This window comes from Bison bison, unplaced genomic scaffold (genome assembly GCF_000754665.1).
Source record: "Bison bison bison isolate TAMUID 2011002044 unplaced genomic scaffold, Bison_UMD1.0 scf7180017864119, whole genome shotgun sequence".
NCBI classification, from domain to species: Eukaryota; Metazoa; Chordata; class Mammalia; order Artiodactyla; family Bovidae; genus Bison; species Bison bison.
Window position 1 is genome coordinate 1,504,677 of NW_011494691.1, and position 17,322 is coordinate 1,521,998.

Genomic DNA, 17,322 nt, shown 5'->3' on the forward strand with positions numbered 1-17,322 from the left:
CATAACTACTGGAAAAACCATAGCTTTGACTAGACGGACCTTTTTTGGCAAAGTAATGTCTCTGCTTTTTAATATGCTGTCAGGTTGGTCATAACTTTTCTTCCAAGGAGCAAGCATCTTTTAATTTCATGGCTGCACTCACCATCTGAAGTGATTTTGGAGCCCAAGAAAATAAAGTCTCCCACTGTTTCCATTGTTTCCCTGTCTCTTTGCCATGAAGTGATGGGACCAGATGCCATGATCTTAGTTTTGTGAATGCTGAGTTTTAAGCCTTCTTTTTCACTTTCCTCTTTCACTTTCATCAAGAAGATCTTTAGTTCTTTGCTTTCTGCCATAAGGGTGGTGTCATCTGTGTATCTGAGGTTATTGATATTTCTCCTGGCAATCTTGATTCCAGCTTCATCCAACCCAGCATCTTGCATGATGTACTCTGTATATAAGTTAAATAAGCAGGGTGACAATATACAGCCTTGACGTACACCTTTTCCTATTTGGAACCAGTCTGTTGTTCCATGTCCAGTTCTAACTGTTGCTTTTTGACCTGCATACAGATTTCTCAGGAGACAGGTCAGGTGGTATGGTATTCCCATGTCTTAAAGAATTTTCCACAGCTTGTTGTGATCCACACAGTCAAAGGCTTTGGCATAGTCAATAAAGCAGAAGCAGATGTTTTTCTGGAACTCTCTTGCTTCTTCTATGATCCAACAGATGTTAGCAATTTGATCTCCAGTTCCTCTGCCTTTTCTTTTCTGCTTGAACATCTGGAAGTTCTTGATTCATACTGTTGAAGCCGGGCTTGGAGAATTTTGAGCATTACTTTGCTAGCGTGTGAGATGAGTGCAGTTGTGTGGTAGTTTGAACATTCTTTGGCATTGCCTTTGTTTGGGATTGGAATGAAAACTGACCTTTTCCAGTCCTATGGCCACTGCTGAGTTTTCCCAATTTGCTGGCATATTGAGTGTAGCACGTACAGCATCATCTTTTAGGACTTGAAATAACTCAGCCAGAATTCCATCACCTCCACTAGCTTTGTAGTGATTCTTCCTAAGGCCCACTTGACTTCCTATTCCAGAATGTCTGGCTCTAGGTGAGTGATAAAACTTTCATGTTATCTGGGTCGTGAAGCTCTTTTTTGTACTGTTCTTCTGTGTATTCTTGCCACCTCTTCTTAATATTTCTGCTTCTGCTAGGTCCATATAGTTTCTGTCCTTTATTGTGCCCATCTTTGCATGAAATTTTCCCTTGGTATCTCTAACTTTCTTGAAGAGATCTCTAGTCTTTCTCATTCTTTTGTTTCCCTCTAATTCTTTTCATTGACCACTAAGGAAGGCTTTCTTATCTCTCCTTGCTATTCTTTGGAACTCAGCATTCAGATGGGTATATCTTTCCTTTTCTCCTTTGCCTTTGGCGTATCTTCTTTTCTCAGCTATTTGTAAGGCCTCCTCAGACAACCATTTTGCCTGTTTGCATTACTTTTTCTTGAGGATGGCCTTGATCACTGTCTCCTGTACAGTGTCACAAATCTATGTTCATATTTCTTCAGGCAATGTATCAGATATAATTCCTTGAATCTATTTGTCATTTCCTCTGTATAATCATAAGGAATTTGATTTAGGTCATATCTGAATGTCTAGTGTTTCCCTTGCTTTCTTAAATATAACTCTGAATTTTGCAATAAGGAGTTTATGATCTGAACTACAGTCATGAATTAGGTATGAACGACTTTCAACAAAGAAATGAAGGAAGACTAATATAATTTTACAAAATAGTTCAGGAGTGAGAGGGAGTAAAGGAAATAGAGTAATAGGTGGAAATTATTAGTTTGAGAAAATTGGGATTGAAGAGAGTGATATGGAGCAGGCCCTTGATGGTGCTCTTAATAGAAAAGGGGACAGAGCCAGAGCAGAGGAAGAAAATGAAGCTAAGAGTTTCATGGAGGTCCAAGGGGACTGTAGGAGTGAGATCATGTATTTGAGGAGAGGAGTTAGGTTGCTCAAGGAGGAACATGTTTTCCTGAAGAACAGTAGGAAAGGCAGGTTAAAGCTACTGAGATATTTTGAGGCAGTGACCGGAGAACATAAGAGAGTTTTCAGTGGATTATTTTGTTATTCTTAGGACATCTCATGAAAATTAGAGAAACAAAGATGGAATTAGAAGTTGGATAAAATCAATAAGACCTTCCTGTAGAAAATAGGAAAAGAGTCCAGTAAGGATGAATACATTTATCATGTAGCATTGAAAGATACAGCTGAGTTTGGACTAGAAATGTCAACGTTCATAGTTTGAAATGGTGACAGTTGGTTTCATTCAGCTCCATTCAGCAAATCAGAATGCAGAAACTGTGTGCTTGGTTTGACCTAGGGGTGTGTATTGGTGAGGTGGGAAGGGTGTGGGTAGGGCCATTTTTATGACTGTCAGAATTGCCTAGATTGAGGACAGGAGTGGAGTGATGAGTGAGCTGGGGTTTACCAAAGCACGTTCCCAATGTCATTAATGAATGATAAGACATGTTTTAAGAAACTGATGATGATGAAGAGGATGAGAAAAGGTATAGTAATCACACAGTCTCATCTCTGGGGGAGGAGGGGTGCTGGAAGGCATATCATTGAACAAGGACTCTAAATGGCAGTGGGGGAACAGGAGAATGCCAAGGTGACTATGCTGGAAACAGAGGCTAAAGACACAGACACAGTGGTATAAATATATGAATATATAGTCAATGAGTGTTTACAGTGCAGTTACATTCGAGGCTCATTCATAGCTTCTCTCCCCCTTTTATTGAACAACTAGGCCCAGACATATGGAAATCAGGCTAGGTATGGAAGATGGAACATTTATTCAATTAGCAATTGTTGATTAAAAGCACCAGGTTCTAGACGTTGCTTACTGACTGAAGGTTCAAGGAAGATTAAGGTATGGATCCTGCCTGAAAGAGACTCATGACTGAATCTTGGGGATGTGTCTATGTGCTACGGATTCTCAACTTGACAAAGCTTATGAGGGGAAACTAAAACTTCCTACCAGTAAATCTCTTTCTTATCAGATAACTGGAGTTGGAGGTTGAGGTGGGGTTGGGAGAGTGCTAGTAAGGAGAGTCCAAGTGTATTAGTAAGATTTTGGAATTAAGCATTTTCAAAAAAATTTTTATTATTTTTAAGTAACATAGTATGGAACTTAGACTTATAATGAGTTTCCCAGAAAAGGCTCTGATTAATACAGTTGATATGACAATGAAGTTAATTAGGTCTACTAGCACTAGTGAAAACATTACTCATAGGAATAAATAGAATTTCATAGATGGAAATACTCTAATGAGTAGGCTTGTCAGGCATTTTGTACACACAATGTATGTCCTATTGATGGTTTTGTACTGCTTCCTCTACTGGATTTATCAGGGTACTGTTAATGTCTTTGAATTTAGCTTTTTTTTTTTTTAATAAATGATAAGAATTTAGTAGTTAGGGCTATTTATCAAATTTATCTAGGTATCCTGTACTTTTATTTGCTAAATTTGAAGGTCCTTGTAAAGAGTCATTCAACCCCTACAACCTTCCAAGTGGGCACCCACCCCAATGGACACTTTCTGTCCCAGAGATTTCCCAACATTGAACACTATCTTCCTGAAATATTTACCTGCTGCCCCTCACATCACTCTTTGAGACCATATAGAACAAATTGAATCCTTTTTCCTTAAAGCAGTTCAAATATTGAATTCACTTTGTTGGAGACCACCTCATGTAACAAACTTTTTATGACTTAAAACCAGTGGTGTTCTGCTAAACTGGATTAAAAAAAAAAAAAAAAAACCCAAAACAAAACTCCAAATTGCAGTAAACATTGACTTCTGTGTCCCACATGACACCATGACCAATTTCAAATAGCCAGAGTGAAGTCACTGAACTCAAAGTGGGAAAGTGAGACATATAACTTTCCACTCTTCAGATCTGTGTGAGCTAACTCCAGCACACCAATCCCTACATTTTCTTTTTATTAACATGTTTTGCTGCTTAACTGTGTTTCACTCTACTTGGGTATGGGTTTGCTGATGTTTTTGTTTTAAGGAAAAGAATTCTACAGACATACTGTAGGTAGATTTGATAAGAAGAGGTGACAGTTGTGGGAAATGAAGAGAGATAATCTGATAACTCCCAGGGTACTAGGTATTGCTGCCAGTCAAGATAGAAAGAGTAGGTTCAGGGAAGAAAGGTAACTAACTTATATATTCATGGGCAAATATTTATTGAGTACTAATTCATGTCACAGAGAAGGCAATGGCACCCCACTCCAGTATTCTTGCTTGGAAAAATCCCATGGACGGAGGAGCCTGTTAGGCTGCAGTCCATGGGGTCGCTAAGAGTCGGACATGACTGAGCGACTTCACTTTGACTTTTCACTTTCATGCATTGGAGAAGGAAATGGCAATCCACTCCAGTGTTCTTGCCTGGAGAATCCCAGGGACGGGGGAGCCTGGTGGGCTGCCGTCTATGGGGTCGCACAGAGTCGGAAACGACTGAAGTGACTTAGCATAGCATAGCAATTCATGTCAAGCACAGTCACTTCTGGTTGCTGAGGACCAATACATGAGAAAATACCACAAATAAAAATCCTTGCTCTTGTGGGGATGACATTTTATCTCATTAAAATTGGCCACTTGAAGGAAACCTATGGCAATCTGTTTGGACCCTCAATAAAGTAACTCCACTGTCCTTTCCAACTTAAAGCAACTAGTACGTTTGATAAGGGCTTTTTTAGCCCTTATACCACATCAGTAGAAGAAACCTCCATCCAAACTGATTCCATATGCTCTCAACCTTTGTAGGGAGCCCTCCCTGGCACTCCTTTCAGCCTCCTTCCCTCCAAATCCAGGGTTGTTCCCATAGCAACTCTTGGAGTCTTTAGGCATAACCTTTGCTGTTCTGTATAATAAGCATTTCTCTACTTCTCTACTACATTGTAAATTTTCCCAGGTTGTTTCCTTAGCCAGTTCCATCTTAGATAGATGAAGCAGAGCCACCCATCAGTTTAGGCTTTATCTGAAGTAGCAAAGTCCAAACTAAATACACTTTCAATTTAGAACATTAATTTAAACCAGCCAAGTCACTTTACTTTATATTAACATTTTCCTTCTCGTTACATTAAAATTAAACCATAAAACAAAAATAGAGCCTCTAAAATCTGTTCCTTAGGAATTTTATTCTAAGTAAACACACACACAATTTTTAAAGACACCATTTCAAAAGTAATGCTTTTGAATTTCCTAAAATGACTTTACTCATTATTTTACATTTGGCTTACATGCATGAAGGAGAAAGGATATTTGAATGATGGCCCCAAGGCCAAATATTTACTTGGAAAAGAAATAATACAAATAAACACACCAATTGATGTCTTGTGTCAGTCAGTCAACCCATGACCAACTAGGAGAGAGAATGGCTTTAACTCTAGACTCTGGCATCCAGTTGAAACCATCTCTAGAACCTGTTTCATCTGTATTTGTGCTGGTAAAGTAGCATAGTGTTTTCTAGATGTGTTGCATCTGCACGTTGCAAATCTACAGGACTCTAAAGAGTGTTACTTGAATATGATTTCTTCTATTATAGTAAGTGGTTTCTGCAGGACCTGAGAGTTTGCTCAGGTTTTCTGAAGATACCAGAATTAAAGCCTTACAAATTCCTCTTATCGTCAGAACAAATATTACACCTATACTTTCAACATTCCAGTAAGTTTCCCCCTTCTCCCCCCAGGAGGTATGCAGAACATTCTTACATTCCTAACTGTTCCAGTTTTGAGGTAGGAGATAGATGGGCCCCTGTGTCGGGAGCCGCGTTAGGCATTACTGACAAAATGGAGGCACGTCCCCAACTCCCCCTCTTTGTCCTGCAGGCACAGACCCGGGATGAAGGAGTTAGGCCTTGTGATTCTGACTTGTTTTTTCCTCTCCTCAGCTGAGTTGACTGAAAAGAATATTAAGGTGCTTATTGTTCTTGAGAGGAGCATGAGAAGGCACAAAGCCTTCTGCAGCTGTGCTCAGAGAATAATTCATAAAGTTAATCATTGACATTTGTTCAAGGACTTTTGCAAAAGAGTGTTCCAGGGTGAGCACATAGACCGCAGCTTGAGGCCATGGGAGGGATTGCTATCTGAAGCCTATTTGTGAGGAAAGTGTTTATGGCAAAGGAGTTTGCTGAATTTAGGGCTTAGGAATAATTAAAATAGCTAGAAGCTAAAGATTTAAGGAATGTTGTAATGTTAGCATATTCTACTATAGCTTATAGAGATTGGGAACTTTAGAGATATTAATAGCTAGAAGCCATTTTTAAGAAATAGTAAGCTTAGGATACTAGGGGCAAACAGGACTTAGAAAGATAAGAAATGAGCTGAGGTTTGTGGTATGCAGCCCAGACTTCAGCACGAGTTACAATGTAATCACGAGTTAAAGTAAATACTATTCTGAGAGAACTGCTGAAGCAGAAACTGTGCTTGAAGGACAACAATGATTTATGGAGACAATAAATTTGGGTGAGGGGAAATTGAAATCATGTCAAACCTCTGACCTAATGCTTTTGTTAAAGTATAAAAAGAATCTTAAGCTTGAAATAGAGTTACACAGTCCAAGAAAATTGAGAGGCTGCGTCATTTCTCGCCGACACCACCCATCTCTTCAGGTTGATTCCCTGGCTGCTGGAACTGGACTCTGGCACCCCTGGACTGGACAGCTGGTGTATGTCAAATGGAATAAAATTGAAGCTTTAGTCTCACCTAAACACTCCAAGGACAAAGCTAGTGGCAGAAGCTGAGCTCTGCTGACATAAAGATATAAGATGGCCACTCCTGAGGTCAAGGAAAATTTCCATGTCAGCACATGCTTATGAAGGCTCCTTGGGGGTCAAAAAAGGAAGGGTACCACACCATAAAAAGTTTGGACATATCCTCACAGGCTTCTGCAGTGGGATTCATCTTAGTAGAAAGTTGCACATGCATCTTGGGAAGAGTCCTAGGACTGGTCAGGTGTGAAAAAGAAACCCAACATAATTGGCCAAAGGTAAACAAAGACCCAGAAGACCTGTCTTATATAAGGGATTTAAATCACCTCTTTACTGTGCTCCTCCTCATTATAGAGGACTCCCACACCCTTTCCCTGTGGGTGTGTATTTCTGCCTGCTGCTGCTAAGTCACTTCAGTCGTGTCCGACTCTGTGGACCCCATAGATGGCAGCCCACCAGGCTCTGCCGTCCCTGGGATTCTCCAGGCAAGAACACTGGAGTGGGTTGCCATTTCCTTCTCCAATGCATGAAAGTGAAAAGTGAAAGGGAAGTCGCTCAGCCATGTCCAACTCTTAGCGACCCCATGGACTGCAGCCTACCAGGCTCCTCTGCCCATGGGATTTTCCAGGCAAGAGTACTGGAGTGGGGTGTCATTGCCTTCTCCGTATTTCTGCCTAGCTTCTCACTTATATAAACTACTTCTCTGTGTGCTCTCCCATTGGTTGTGCTAATAAACTTTGTACCTGTTTTTTAAATTTTTGCCTCCTTGAAACATTCTTGCTTTCAAAGGAGGGGAAGAGCCTGGGAATTTCACCCGTTGCCTCTAGTCCCTGTTGGTCTAGTGGTTAGGATTCCTGGTTTTCATCCAGGCTACCGAGGTTCAATTCCTGGGCAGAGAACTAAAGTTGATTTCTCTTCAGGACTGTTCACTACTGTTTCTCCAAGATCAGTCTGATGCTTGTTTCCTGAATTCCAATTCTTTGATCCCAAGTAAATGTTTTCTGCTTGATTACTGCTTCCTCGGTTTATATAGGTTGACAAGGTTTATGGCAGGTAGAGGCAGAGCCCAGTGAAGAAATAGGAGTTTCCTGAAGTTGAGATCTCTGAAACATACAATTATCACCCAAACCCTATTTCCCTCAAAGATGGGGGTGAAGCCAGTTTATAGTCTCAAAGCACCATCCATCTGGAAAAAAGATGTTCTGCCTTCTCTGCAGAGCTCTGCATTCACCCTAATTGATAATGTCCTCAGTACCTTTATGGTTTCTTATGGCACACTCCATGGACCAGTCTTGGGAGATAACGGGGGCAACCAGCTCAACAAACTTCGCCAAAGGGCAGCTGGGGGTGCAGCCAGGTAGCGTGAGGGGATGTGGTTCATATCGTGTCTCATTCCGATAGTACATCTCTACGAAGTATTCTCTGGTGGAGAAAGGTGGAGGGAATAGAGGGAAGAACTCTGTTAGATCTGTGCTGTTGACCTGCCATTGAAATTCTTTCTACCTGGTCTGTACCATGTCAGTTGAAGGACTAGTGGAAGAATTTAGGGGAATGAGTAGGTATTAGCCAGTTTAGCTGTGGAAAGAGGGAGATTGGGGCAGGTGGGCCTGATTGGGAGGGTGGAAATGGGAAAGCTGGTTTGTTAGATGACCAGGGGCATGTGAGGTGGGACCTGGGATGCTGAGTTAGAGAAGGAGCTGAGACACAATGGTTGAGGGACTTGGGGGTGATTTGGTGAACCTTCAGGTAAGAAGTAGGGCACAGGTGGGATGTTGGGGTTTCTTTCTCCTATTCTGTCCCTTTCATGCTTCTGATTTGCTCTGTCCTTTTCTCCTTTTTTCTCTCTCAGTATTTCTTTCAGTCTTCCCGCTGAATGAATGTATCTTCCCTGTCCTTAACCAGGCCAGAAACATGAAACTGAATAATATATATAAGAAAAACTAGCAGCATGACATCTGGTCCCATCACTTCATGGCAAATAGAAGGAGAAAAAGTGGGAGCAGTGAAAGATTTTCTCTTCTTGGGCTCTAAAATCACCGTGGATGGTGACTGCAGCCATGTAATTAGAAGACGACTACTTCTTGGAAGGAAAGCTATGACAAACCTAGACAGTATATTAAAAAGCAAAGACGTCACTTTGCCATCAAAGGACCATACAGTCAAAGCTATAGCCTTTCCAGTAGTCATGTAAGGCAGAACGCCAAAGAATTGATGCTTTTGAACTATGGTGCTGGAGAAGACTCGAGAGTCCCTTGGACTGAATGGACATCAAACAGATCAATCCTAAAGGAAATCAACCCTGAATATTCATTGGAAGGACTGGTGCTGAAGCTGAAGCTCCAATACTTTGGCCACCTGATGTGAAGAACTGACTAATTGGAAAAGACCCTCATGCTGGGAAAGATTGAAGGCAGAAGGAAAAGAGGGTTACAGAGGATGAGATGGTTGGATGGCACCACCAATTCAATGGACATGAACTTGGGCAATCTCTGGGGGGAGGGACAGGGAGGCCTGGTGTGCTACAGTCCATGGGGTCACAAAGAGTTAGACATGACTTATCGAATGAACAACAACAACAACAAATGTACTTGAATATACAGCAAGACATAAAAATGATACCTCTGAAAGAGAGGGTGAGTGTATACTTAAGTCCTTACTTCTGCTGATGTTGGGGCGGGCTCTCCCACTACTTTATTTCATAAAACAATATATTGCTTAAGGAAGGACCACTGTCCCAAACCAACCTTGTAAAGCTAGTACAGGATCCCTGTAGAAGTCACCTGCCAAAGAGACAGGAGAGAAGATCCTTTTTGGGATAGTAATCACAGAACTGCAACTTTTGGATGTTGTTACGAGCAAGTCTTCTGAAAAACATCACTTTAAGAAACCATATGTGTGCTAAGTCACTTCAGTCATGTCCAACACTTTGAGACCCTATGGATTGTAGCCTGCCAGGCTTCTCTGTCCACAGGGATTCTCCAGGCAAGAATACTGGAGTGGGCTGCTATGCCTTCCTCCAGGGGATCTTCCCGAACCAGGGATCAAACCTGCGTCTCTTATGTCTCCTGCTCTGGCAGGTGGGCTCTTAACCACTAGTACCACCTGGGAAGCCCAAGAAGCCATACAAAAAGTAGTAATTACAAATATTCACTTATATGTTCCTAAAAACTCCTCTAATATTATATGAATGAGTACATATATCTTGTATAAATTTTTCAGTGACAGTACCCTTTATCTCATGGTAATATGGCAAAGAGGACTAATAGTTCATCAAAATTCATGATTTTCTTTCCATCAAATAAGGTTGCAGCTGAGAAGTGAATACACTTCCCAGACTCCCCTGCACTTAAGAGGGACCAAGTGACTAATTTTAGCGAGTAGAACTGACATATTTTCCTTCTGGGCTGAGGTGTTTGATAAGCAGTTTGCCTTCTTCACCCTCTGATTCTTTTCTACATGCTCTCTGCAGATGAGGACGGCACTTTTGAAAACCGTAGGTCCAAAAGATGGAAGCCCCCAGTTCACAAATCACCACGTGTGAATCACACCAAGGATGAGTCACTTCCTGTTGGCCAGTAACATCTACATTGGACTGTTAGATGAATGAGAAAGAAATCTTCATTGAGTTAAGCCTCTGAGATTTGAGGTTCATTTGTGCAGCAGCCAAAATTACCCTTATAATTAATATATTTGGAAAATATTTTTAGGAGACTTAAAATTGGCTTGAGTGGTAAGATACAAGTTAAGGTGCATACAGAGAGTTTGAATAAAAGTATTTCGTAAAATACAAAAGTGAGAAGAAGCACTATTTTTTAACTTAGTGAATTATTTTATATATGATTTTAAGTTTATGTACTTAACCAAAAAATAGAATATTTTTAGAATATATTTAGCTACCTTATCTACAGCCTTAAAAGTTTGTCTGTTTAATGTAAATAAAAATCTAAAAATTTTATTTTTCTCTTTATTTTCTAATATGGATAAAGTGGGATCACCTTACACTCAGGATCACCTAATTTGCAGGTATATACTTTATACCTGTATTTGCTAACTTGGATTCTCCTTGCTCTTAATTTAAAAGTAAGCATGTTTAACTTCTGATACTCCTCTAGAGTGTTAAAAAATCCCAATATAACAACAAATTTGACTTCTCACCTGTGAGTGACCCTTGGTTACTTTTTTCTCTATAGGTAAGCATCTCTCAGATAAAAAATGCCCCAAACCTGATTCATAACGTGAATTTATTCAAGCTATTCAGTGAGACAAAATGCTGCAGCACCCTAAATAAACACGAGCTCAGGACTACTGGGTGCAGAAACCAGGGAGGAGAGGCCAAGAAAAGTGGGTAGTTTCTTTTGTCATATCCCAATGTGACAGTGCCTATTCCTAGAGTTGATCCTGGAATGTGCACTGGATTTATTAACTCTGTGCCTGTAGCCAGTCTTCAGAGAGGAAGTCTTTTGCAGGGCTTTTTAATTGACAGAGCACTTGATGTCCATGTCTTTGCATTCCCATTTTTGGCCCTGTTTGGATTTTCTCCAGGTTATGGGCATCATCTCTCCATTCTGACTCTAGGTATTTGAGAGCAAAGCTTGCTAAGACCACATTTTAGTTCTCTCTTTATGCTTGGCACCCAGTTAGAAGTTCAACAAAGAATGAACATACTTTTTCCCTAGCTGCAGAACTCACTTTCTTTGTAAGCAGTGAAGATTTTGGTTGCGAATGGGCCTCTATGTTGCTACTTTCCTATTCTACAAATTCAGGTAGCCAGAAACCTACAGCCAGGACTACCAAATTTGCCAAAATGGCAACACTGAACTGTTAAACCAAGCATAGGCTCTTCCGAGCACAGGGCCTTATGTAACTGCAGTCAAATGGTCCTGACTGCAGCTATTGTGAATGCCTTGAGGGGAGAGCAAAATGCACCTCCCCAGCTAACCCTGAAATAAAACTCATGAGCCCCTGCTCTAATTCAGTTCTTGCACTGTGATTATTCCATCAACAATATCCATGAGGTCTCTTTTTCCCAACAAGAATGCCAGTGTCACAGCAGACACAAATTTTTGCTATGACCTTGGCTAGGTGGCCAACTCTTTCTGGTTTGCCCAGGGCTTTACCGGTTTTAACAATGAAACTTATATGTTCTGGGAACCCCTCCAGTTCTGGGTAAACTAGGACATTGGTCTCTCTGACTGTGGGCTTTCTAGTGGGCTTTAGCCAAGCCTTGGTCAGCTGGAGGGCCACACCAGATTGCAAAGTAGTGGACACTATGCAGAGGAATACTTTAAGAATCCTACCTGGTGGATATGAATAACCATAAGTTTCATGGATATGTTTGAAGTCTTTAACTGAAAGAACATTATTTGTAACCAGCAACAAACGATTTTTTCTTGATATCTTCTATCACCCTGTGTTTTACAAGAGAACAGTGTAATGTCCACATCCTTCTTAGAATACCTTAATCTTTTTTTAAAAAACATAATTTCTGTCGCTGATAGGGGGTGGTTCTATCAAATTTTTCATCTACTGTGTCTGTACGTGATTTCCCAATTAAAGTCTTTATGAAAATAAAGAAAAAAGGAGTCATGACTAAGCAAAGATACGGTTACCATTCTTCCCCCAAATAGAAAACTAAACCAACCAAATAGACAAGACAACCCTTAAGTCAATAATAACACTAATGATCATAATACCTGGTTTCCAGTGGTATTAATTTTGAGAAACACCGCTTAGACACTTACCCATCCTGGAAGTACAATTCCATCATGTGGCAGGACGCATAGGGAGGAAGGATTCCGTTGTAAACATCTAGCGCCATCTGCAGGCCACTTACAGTAGTGTCATGCTACAGAGATTTTGAAACAAACATTTTTTATTTTATCTCTGTTTCAAATTTACATTCACTAGAGAAGGCAATGGCAACCCACTCCCGTACTTTTGCCTGGAAAATCCCATGGGCAAAGGAGCCTGGTAGGCTACAGTCCATGGGGTCACTAAGAGTCGGACATGACTGAGCGACTTCACTTTGACTTTTCACTTTCATGCATTGGAGAAGGAAATGGCAACCCACTCCAGTGTTCTTGCCTGGAGAATCCCAGGGACGGGGGAGCCTGGTGGGCTGCCATCTGTGGGGTCGCACAGAGTCGGACACGACTGAAGCGACTTAGCAGCAGCAGCAACAGGTGTGTAACAAGCACTTACAGAGTACCATGGTGGTTTCTGATCCAACTAAATTTCCCATAACCCCAGTGATTTAAGAAGTAGAGAGGGAAAGGATGAATTTTGATTGTGCATCTCCTTGGTGCTAGGCAATGAGATTTACATACATACAAGTATTTCCTTTAAAAAGATGAAGAAACTGAGACCCAAAGAAATGAAGTAACTTGGGCAGAATTCCCTGGTGGTCCAGTGGTTAGAACTCTGCACTTTCGATGCCAAGGGCTTGAGTTCAGTCCCTGATTGGGGAACTAAGATCCCACAAGCCATGTGGTACAGCCAAAAAGGAAAAAAGGGGGGGGGGAGGGGACGGAATTAAGTAGCTTACTTTATGTCATACATCTTCAAAATGGCAGAAAGTAAATCTGAGTCAAGTCGTCTGATTTTGTCCTATGCCTACCCCGTAGAACATATCTCTTAGTGTGTTTCATTGATTTTCATTTAATTTTAAAATAACTTGGAATACATTAATGCTAAATTATATTTGTTTTCCATAGATTAATATCATCTGTGATTTTAAAGTTGGGGAAGAATATATAAGGTTACAAACATTTATACAGAATAAAATGTAAAGAAGTAGAGAGTGTAGCTTAAAATAATTGCTAAAGTTTTACTTTAGAATAGCCAGAAGGCATGGGAGACTGGTTTTCAATTCCAGTTTTGCCATTGATTAGCTATCTAATCTTAAGAAATTCTTAATTTTCATATCTATAAAATGGGCCCAACATTTGGTTACCTAAACTATATGGCAGTGTTTACATACTCCAAAGGGGTTAGAACCAATTCACTAGAGGAAAAAAAGGAGTTACAGATTTATGACTTGCCAGAAGTCATACAACAGGTTACAATTAGAAACCAGAAAACCTGAAACTATCAACAAATTTCAGGCCTGTCTTTCTCTAAGAGGCACTACACTTTGTTTCCTCCATGAAACTTTTCTCTACTCTATACCATTTAGAACCCCAGATAATAAACTCTGCTTTATCTTTAATTGCTTCTTTCATCTTCTTGCAGAATGACACCAGCCAGACCACATCTGAGAAATCCTCTGTCCTGCAGAAATGGGTGGGAGCCTGACCCAGCCCTCCATGTCCTGTTTACCGGCTCATCCCAGACTCCATGGACACCCATTTCAGTGCACGGTACATCCCTGGAATTCTCCTCTTTTCCTGGCTGCTGCTTCAACATGGATGTCTTTTCTGAGATCTCACTCTCTTTCCTTTCTGCACCCAAATATAACTCTGACTTCAAGTTGGAGCTTTCCTTCCCCCTTTTTTTTCCATCACCTCTGCCATCTGAAGATTCCTACTTGGATGTTGCTGGCACTTCAAATCCAATTGTCTAATCAGTATATTCACCTGGACCATGACCACATCTGTTAATAGTTCTACCCTCCTTCCAGTCATCAACGTTTGAAACACCACCTTCATCCATGGCTTAACTTCCATACCACTGTCCTCCACCCACATTCCAGTCCATCACCAAGTCCTGTACACTCAGCTTTTCTTATAACCTTTCTACTTCTTTTCCTATGTTATTTTGCCTCTAATTTTAGTTTGGAACAGAAATGATGTTTCCTTTCTCTGAGGCACTAATTCATTGTCTCGTGTGACATTGCTATTCTGCTATGCTGGGTGTTTATATGCTTACTTTGTCAGTGAAAAAAGTCAAAGTTGCTCAGTTGTGTCCGACTCTTTGTGACCCCATGGACTATACAGTCCATGGAATTCTCTAGGCCAGAATACTGGAGTGGGTAGCCTATCCCTTCTCCAGTGGATCTTCCCAACCCAGGAATCAAACCTGGGTCTTCTGCATTGTATGCGGATTCTTTACCAACTGAGCTATCAAGGATTAGACTGTAAATCCCTTGAGACCCAGAATTATATATTTCACTAAAAAATTTTGAACATCTGATAAGGAAATGATGATGAAGAAGTTGAGGCCCCTCCTGAGAGAGCTCACACACTTGAACAGATGTTGAATGGAGACAGAATACTTACTGCAGAATACATAATGAGTTTTCTGCGGTTTGATGGCTGAGTTGCACTCTTCATGTGATTGAGGATTTCATTGATCAGGACACCTTTATGAAGATAGATCAACAATGGAGCTGAACCAAATGTGGGCTTATATTTCAGTTCATAAGCTTTTTGCTCATTTGTATAGAGAGTCTCTCTGCCAGGATTCTCAAGACTTAAGAAGGGAGGGCAAGAACTCATTTTGCTGGAGCATCTGCTATGTGCTGCTGCTAAGTCGCTTCAGTTGTGTCCAACTCTGTGACCCTAGAGATGGCAGCCCACCAGGCTCCCCCGTCCCTGGGATTCTCCAGGCAAGAACACTAGAGTGGGCTGCCATTTCCTTCTCCAATGCATGAAAGTGAAAAGTTAAAGTGAAGTCGCTCAGTTGTGTCCAACTCCTAGCGACCCCATGGACTGCAGCCTTCCAGGCTCCTCTGTCCATGGGATTTGCCAGACAAGAGTCCTGGAGTGGGTTGCCATTGCCTACTCCGCTGCTATGTGCTAGTAGCATGATTTACATACATTACTTACTGAATCCTGACTTCTATTCCCCATTCAGAGGTTAGGAAGTTGAGGCTCGGAGCCATTAAGTGACTCACTCACTGGGGAAGGAGAGCTGGATTGGCACATTCAGATTTGATTCTACCAGATTTTGTTAAAACTCAAGTTAGGAGGTTGATGAACTTGGAAGGAATTTCAGATGGCTTTTTCCAGATAGTTGTTAGCCAGTGCTCTGCTCAGGGCAGGTCTGAAATGACAGTGCAGCATACACCTCTCTGTCTTCATCCCTCTAGTAGCCACACCTGGGTGAAGCCAGGGGAGAAAGCAGCTCTGTGGATCTCTGCACAGGGCACGGACTGTGTTCTGTGGACCATTGCTCCAGGTTACACTAGGTTTCACTATTGGGAGGCAGCCAGAACCTTCAGATTTCATCTAGGTCTCCAACTGTTGTCAGTAGAGGAAGTTTGCCCTTTGCCCCTGTTGCTCCTAAGGTGGTAAAAGGCAAACAGACACACAGCAGAGTCTCCATCTTCTCAGCAGACACTGATGCTGAAGGCACCTGTGATGCAGGTGTTGTTCTGAGGAGGTGCTGCCTCAGGGGCTTCCACACCATCTCCTGAGGACTCCTTGTGTCTTGTTGGTCGTCTCTCTACACTGCCTGTGGTCTCCTCCCTTGAGGATGACCAGTTTTCTTTTGTAATGAGCAGGGCATTGATGTTAACAGATTGATTATAATCCTAGACTGTATGGTCCACTTTGTGAAACACACACTGAACAGCTACCACAAGTCAATTAGACTGGACTTCCCTGGTGGCTCAGATGGTAAAGCGTCTGCCTACAGTGCGGGAGACCTGGGTTCGATCCCTGGGTCAGGAAGATCCTCTGGAGAAGGAAATGGCAACCCGCTCCAGTACTTTTGCCTGGAAAATCCCATGGACGGAGGAGCGTAGTAGGCTACAGTCCATTGGGTCCCAAAGAGTCGGACACGACTGAGCGACTTCACTTCACTTCACTTCCTGTCCTCAAAAATCTCATAAAACAGTGAGAAGAGACTGTGGCATTGGTCTGTGTACCACCATAAGGACAAAGAGGAATGAACTAAGGAGGGAGATGATCGGCATCTGTGGCTGCTGGGACATCTTTAACAAGGAATGGAGGGAGCTAGAGGCTACATGTCCCATAGGTCTGTATTCCTCTGCCTCAGGGCAGGTTGGCCTCTGGGAGCCCTTTAGAACTGTGTCTTGAACTTCAGGCCACAATAGAAGTAAACTCTGGCTGAGTTTCTGGGAGTGATGATAGGCAGTCACCTTCAATCAGCAATTTGTTCCTTGTCAGTGCTTTTCTGGTGGCTCAGATGGTAAAGAATCCTCCTGCAATGTTGGAGACCTGGGTTCAATCTTTGGGTTGGGAAGATACCTTGGAGGAGGGCATGGCAACCCACTGCAGTATTCTTGCCTGGAGAATCCCCATGGACAGAGGAGTCTGGTGGGCTACAGTCCACAGGATTGCAAAGAGTCAGACACGACTGAGTGACTAAGCATAGCACAGCACAGCACAGCATATCTGAAAGGAGATATTCTACACTGACCAACATGCATTCTCTATAACACTTAGCTAATTAACATCAATTAATTAGTTAATGGCTAGACATGGATTTAGTTCAATTAGCAACTTGTTCCTTGTCAGTAGGTGTCTTTGCATCAGCCTTCAGTGTTGATGATGGAATAGATCAGCTCTTGGTTCTGTAGTGGTTTCCCAGCTTGTCCCAGGAGAAAATAGGGGTAATTGTCATAAGCATCTACAGGCTCTGGCAGGCCAATAGT

At 41.7% G+C, this 17,322-nt stretch overlaps 1 protein-coding gene across 4 annotated transcripts in view; it reads right to left on the reverse strand.

The window, feature by feature from the left end:
* The window catches only part of ACPP (acid phosphatase, prostate), a 51,955-nt gene that overhangs the window by 9,219 nt on the left and 25,414 nt on the right, over positions 1 to 17,322 (reverse strand). The window contains exons 8-10 of one of the 4 annotated variants that reach the window (XM_010839581.1): positions 14,981 to 15,063; positions 12,506 to 12,609; positions 8,020 to 8,186 (exon numbers count right to left, since the gene is read on the reverse strand). In XM_010839581.1, the coding sequence (XP_010837883.1) occupies positions 8,020 to 8,186; positions 12,506 to 12,609; positions 14,981 to 15,063 (354 nt within the window). Of the gene's footprint in view, positions 1 to 8,019; positions 8,187 to 12,505; positions 12,610 to 14,980; positions 15,091 to 17,322 lie in introns of all 4 variants that reach the window. The other 3 variants (XM_010839580.1, XM_010839579.1, XM_010839577.1) reach the window with 3 other exon arrangements.